Source organism: Girardinichthys multiradiatus, chromosome 4 (assembly GCF_021462225.1).
Source record: "Girardinichthys multiradiatus isolate DD_20200921_A chromosome 4, DD_fGirMul_XY1, whole genome shotgun sequence".
NCBI lineage: Eukaryota > Metazoa > Chordata > Actinopteri > Cyprinodontiformes > Goodeidae > Girardinichthys > Girardinichthys multiradiatus.
Genome location: NC_061797.1, coordinates 23,112,762 through 23,118,761, shown reverse-complemented (window position 1 = coordinate 23,118,761; position 6,000 = coordinate 23,112,762). Strand labels below are relative to the sequence as shown.

The 6,000-nt window shown below is 36.9% G+C and overlaps 1 protein-coding gene across 1 annotated transcript in view; it reads right to left on the bottom strand.

The window, feature by feature from the left end:
• Positions 1 to 612: 612 nt before the first annotated feature.
• The window catches only part of cdh16 (cadherin 16, KSP-cadherin), a 32,730-nt gene continuing 27,342 nt past the window's right edge, over positions 613 to 6,000 (bottom strand). The window contains exons 16-18 of the mRNA XM_047363306.1: positions 3,779 to 3,895; positions 3,048 to 3,164; positions 613 to 2,892 (exon numbers count right to left, since the gene is read on the bottom strand). Of these exons, the coding sequence (XP_047219262.1) occupies positions 2,792 to 2,892; positions 3,048 to 3,164; positions 3,779 to 3,895 (335 nt within the window). The 3' untranslated portion in view covers positions 613 to 2,791. The remainder of the gene's footprint in view (positions 2,893 to 3,047; positions 3,165 to 3,778; positions 3,896 to 6,000) is intronic.

The following is a 6,000-nucleotide window of genomic DNA, read 5'->3' as shown; positions in this document are numbered from 1 at the left end:
CCTCCAAAATGTAAGGTTTGACCCCATGTCACGATTTAATCCCTTCCCCCCTGCTCTCTCATCTCCCTCGTAGTGCTTTTCAGCGTACAGTTTCTTTTCTACTTGGAACTTGCTTAGATTGGAACGATTAGTTCCAAACTGAGATAAAAATATCCTAATATAAATGGACTGCATGTTGGCCACCAGCAGTATTGTTAGTACGTGTGGTGAGTCAGTGTATATTGAAAATGTTTTGAGTTAATGTCTGATCATAACATATGTGTTTGAGATTATGCAAATGCATTTTTTTAAGACCGTTCCACAGTTTTACTCCATCCACTGAAACACACACAAAAAAACTTTTTGGTGGTTTTAATAATACAAGTTTGAAACCTACAGCACTGTGCAAAAGTTTGTGGGCAGGTGTGAAAAAACTGCTGTAAACAAAGAATCCTTTCAAAAATGGAAGTGTAAATCATTTATTTTCATTAATCAATAAAATGCTGTGAATGAACAAAAGAGAAATCTACATGAAATCAATATTTGGTGTGACCACCCTTTGCCTTCAAAACAGCATATACTTATACTCACACACAGTTTTTGAAGGAACTCGGCTGTATATAGGTTGTTCCAAACATCTTGGAGAACTAACCACAGATCTTCTGGATGTAGGCTTTCTCACATCCTTCTGTCTCTTTATGTAATCCCAGACACACTCGATGATGTTGAGATCAGAGCTCTGTGGGGGCCATAACACCACTTCCAGAAAGTCTTGTTCATTTTCATGCTGAAGATAATTCTTAATAACTTTGGCTGTATGTTTGGGTTCGCTCACTTAGTACTATGTAAATTGATAAAAAACAAACAATCATCATTTATATTTTTGAAGGCATTCTTTGTTTACAGCATTTTTTCACACCTGACTAAAATGTTTGCACAGCACTGTATATTCACCCCTTAACCAGGGCATGTATTCTTTATCTCGCAGAGAAGGCAATGCTATGGCCACATAGTCTATAACGCAGCAGGTAAGAGTCCTTTAAAAAGCCCCAAAGTTCAAGTTAAAAACCCAGTGCAGGCAGCAGTCATTTAGGAGAAGAAACCTTAAGATTTCTGGAGCACCTCCTCTCTGGTTATATTTCTCCAGCATTTCCTAAAAAGAAGAAGAGAGCACCAGAACTCAAGGATTGGCAGGAGGGAAATAGTTTGGAAGGCTCTGGGTACTTAATCCCTTCCCTAGGTTTACTCCTTCTGCCAACCATGACTGGTCCCATTTCTTATTTGCTGCATCTCATTCTCCTGCGTCCCATGTCATTGTTTTTTTTTACCAGTCTCCTGACTCCCTGTGGTTACTTAACTCACCAGATGCACCTCATAATTGGGTAATATGCAGAGTAAAGTTAAAATGGAAAGACTGACCTCTCATAACAAAAGTTTGCAAATAAATCCAGATAAATATTTGATATTTGTTATGGTCCTGCTGGTGAACCTGCGCCCCAGTCCCAAGTCTTTTGCAGCCTCAAATGTGTTTCTTCTAGAATTACCCTTTATTTATTTTCATTCATCTTTCTATCATTTCTGACCTGCTTCCCTGTCCTTGGTGAAAAAAATCATCCCTAAGACATAATGTTGCCACCACCATGTTTAACCACTGACATGTTGTGTTATGTGAGGATACATTTTGAAAGCCCGGAACTTAAAATTTGGTGTCATCAGACCAGAGACCTTTCTTTCACAAGTTTTCTGTGTCCCCTACTTATCTTGTGGCAGGCTGCAAACAGGATTTCTTAAACGTTTCTTTCAACAGTGACTTTCTGTGCCTTTCTTACTCCCACTCTTCCATTATGACCAGATTTAGGAAGTGAAAATTATTAGTTTTCTTGTGACCAGATTATCCTACCTAAGCTGTGGCTGAGCTGTGTTTTGCAATAAATTGAACTTAATTTTCATTACATGGCTAACATTCTGATTGCTGTGTTTGTGGTCATAGCAGTCTTAGTGTATATGTATGTAAACCTTATTCATTTATAAAGCTCCAATCTTTGTCACTGAAAGGTCATTGTTTCGTTGGGCAGTGTCATTCAGTGGACATTCAGTTGCTGAGCTGTTTTTAGCAACACTTTGGTCTGAATATAGTTCTGCCTGCCTGTCAGGTAGTCTGGGTCAGCATTTGAAAAACCCTTAATTGCAAAGACCGCAGCATACAGCTGATGTAATTGTGGGGTTCTGGCTGCCTCATTAAATTAATAGTGTTTTAGTTTAGGACGTGTAAGGAGTGAGGGCTGCAGATAATAAATCCAGAACCTAAGAGGCTCACATCTGCTGGGAAATTTATATATAGACTGAATGAACACAAAAGGTGTTGGCATTAGAAGCTGCAATGAGAGTATGAAGTTCTTTGCTGCTTCTGCAATACTTAATTACAATTAACATGTCATATTCCACAAAATTTTATCAATTACTGAATTTTTTCAGACTTTTGAAATTTGCTACACGTTGTTATAATTAGATTTAAATAGAAAGCCTTATATATCAACTAGGTGTTTTAAGATTACTGAAGTGCTAGTTACAAAAGAGCAAGTCAACAGTTTTGAAACTATGGTTTCAGTGCTGCTTAGTAAATATATAAAATGTTGTTAAGCAAAGTAACACATCTATAGAAATAAAAAGAGATAAACATAAGTTACAATCATGCACCAGGAAGAGGGCCTTAGCATGTCGCATGCACAGAACTGAACTAAAATATTCACGATGGACTTAAAGCAGGTGCAGATACAGTGAAGACAGTGATAATATGTAATAACCATTTTAATTAAATGGATATCTTCAGTGGAACCCTCTCCTGGCTGGTTTTGCTTGGCTCTTTGGGGTTTTGATTGGACAGTCTCACGAAAATAACAATGAGGATGATTCCTGGAATATAAATAATACTTTTATAGCTAACAGGTCTGTGAAACATGACATACATGCAAGAAGTTTTTATTTCACAATTACAAGTTCCATAATCTATCCTTGCTTGCATGGCTGTGTATGATATACTCTTTTGATGTTTAACCTTCACTGCTCACCTATGACTGCAAAGGTGCCGAGGAGAATCCCGACTGCAGACTGAATAGTTGGCATGCCCTGCAGCGGCTTGGCAGCTATTTTGCAGTTTCCTCTGATGTTGCAGGGACACACTGTCACTAACGAAAGAAGCAAAAAGTGTCAAACACCATTACTTCTGAAACACAACAATGATTCAGAAAATTTAAAAATTCAACATATTGCAATAGTTTGAGCATAATTCAAGATATATTGAATTTTTGAATTTAACGACACAATTAACAAAAATTGTAATACAAGGGCCAAGTAGAAATACACTGGGTAGAGCTCAAAGAATAATCACAGTGATAAGAAGACACATATCTCTCTAGTAAACTAATATAAATTAAGACTTTTTTTAGAGAATGAGAGAACACAATGTAATATTTCCAGGTTATAGGCAGGGTTAATCAGAATTCAAAAGAGGAAGTCAGAAGACAAAAATCTATGCACCACACCTTGTTCTCTTAACTGTATCCTAAACTCAGCATTAAAGATTATGTTAATATCAGGTGTCAGCAGGTTTCATTGGGCACAAAAAAATCTTAAGAAAGCTGTGCAATCACAATTCTGGAAAAATCATTTGTGCCACCGCGTTATGAACAAGCAAGAACAAGCTGGCATGCAGGATTTATCATTATTGACTGTTTCAAAGCTTTTGTCTCTTATTATCTGCGCCCTCCCAGTAGCTCGTGAGCAGAAATATGAGCATTACCTGGCAAGTTTATGAAGGTGCTCCGAGGAGGAGAACTGCTGTCAGAGATGGTGAAAGGCACCATGTAAACCTCAGGGGGCAGGTATGGGATGTTTAATGACAAATTGGTGTGAGTATCTAAAGAATAAGAAAATAACAAAAATAATTTTTATTATTTTACAGTCAAGAGGTCAAGTTCGTTCGACTTCTTTGGTTGTTTTTTACTCAGACTGATTAATGTAGCTATACAAAGGTTTATAACCCAATCTCACAACCAATCCAAACTCAATCTGAAGGATGAATCAGTTAATTCTCACTGAGTGATCTTTATAACAAATTCAAATATGAATCATGAGATTTTTGTACATTTCTCCAAATTCAGATCTCTTTTGGATTAACCCTGAAATGACAACATTTGAATTAGAATAGAAAGATTAGAAGAAAAAGCACAGAGAACAAAACAATCACTGTGCCAAGATTTAGTTTGTTATTAATCAAACTAATAGCTTTATACCAATTATTTTATAAGGTAAATAGAAACACAAAAAAGCTAAAAAAAAACAAAAATACAAATTTGGCTAGATCCCTACTACTACAAGTTAAAGTGATATTTTCTGATAAGGGAATACATGTTTAAAATATAATTATCAACTCAGAAAAGAGAAGGGGGACTTCAAAGTCTCAGAACTATCTTTTGATACTTTAGGTTTCGCCTTACTTTGGTTAAGACAGGCTGTTTATTCTCATGTATTCAACTTTCAACTTTCTCCTCATTTGGTCCTGATACCTGTTGGGACTGTGTGTTGTTTAAATGGATATGTGCCTTCTCTGCCCCAACAGTGGTTTTGTCTCCCTGGAGGTAACTCAAGAGAATGGCAGCTTTAGCTCTGGCCCAGGTTGTCGGATGACTTTGTGGTTTCTCCACTTTGGATTCAGACGCGGGTTGATAAAAAGAGAAAACCACTTAAAATAAACTACAAGGGGATGTTGAGCACACGTCTGAGAAAAAACAGCCGCAAATCCATCGCTGCTCCTGAGGAGCATATACGGAGGTTAGGAGTCGTCACATGGGGCTGATCAACCAATCCAAGGCTGACAAGGTTATGGCGTTGTCTGGGTTTTGTCACTAAGACTGTCAACAGTCTTAGTTATAGTTACTAGTTACTTCTCCCAAAAAGTATTTGAGTTTGTGAGTTACTCCACTATTAAGGAAACTAGTTACTAGTTACTAGTTACCAATTGTATGAAGTGGAATTACATAGACAAGTAGCCTACTTACACCGAACTTTTAATATTTACTTCACATGTACGTTCTTGCCTTTTATCTCAAGGAGAATAAAGTCGTGTCTGTACTTTCACTTTAAAAACACAATCTTTCCCTCCAGATCCGCCATTGTTGCAGCTTACATCTCCTAGTTTGCCTGAGCAGGGCTGATGTGTGCGTTTGTGGTTTGTGCAGAAACTGAACACTGCCTCTGATTGGCTTACAATGTAGGCTTACTCTACCTTAGCCAATCATCATCACTTATGCCATTTGTTTCACCTCCTCCCTTCACTTAAGAAAAAATGCTTAGCCACAATAGATGACAAGAGCTTAAATGAATATAATGTGTGCCATTTAATCGTTGGTAACAGCAATGGCATTGTAATGCTGAAAAAAGTCTTTCATTTGATCACTCGTTACTGAAAATGTAATGCCGTTAGTGAAGCCGTTTATTTTAATGCTGTTATTCCCATCACTGCTCATATATATTAAGAACTTCAACAAAATGTTATTTGAGCACAGCATTTTTACAGTTGCATCTCTTTTTGCATACCTGGATGCATCTGCACGCACTGCACATATTTGGGCGTCTTTACTTAAAAAAGTGGATGATTCAAGGTCAAAATCTTTATAAAAACGTTTTTACAGTAGATAAACAGTATCTGAAGGTCATGTAATTTTTTTCAAAAAAGAAGGAAAATTCAACAAAGACCTTACACTGGTTCAGAGAGATGTGTCATCTTTTAGTTGATCATCTACTATGCAGTTTTTTAGTCTAAGGTTTAGTCTAGAACCGGGGTCTGATCAGGTTCGCAAATAATCTTGCAAAAGGTGCATTGTAATAAATACAAAATAATTGCAAAAGGTGCATTGTTGCTCCTAAAACACAATTTTATATTTGTCAGATTTTGATATCTTTGGTGTTTTTCATAGAACGCACGAAAAATTAACAGTGTTTATGACATACTGTGGGTAACCT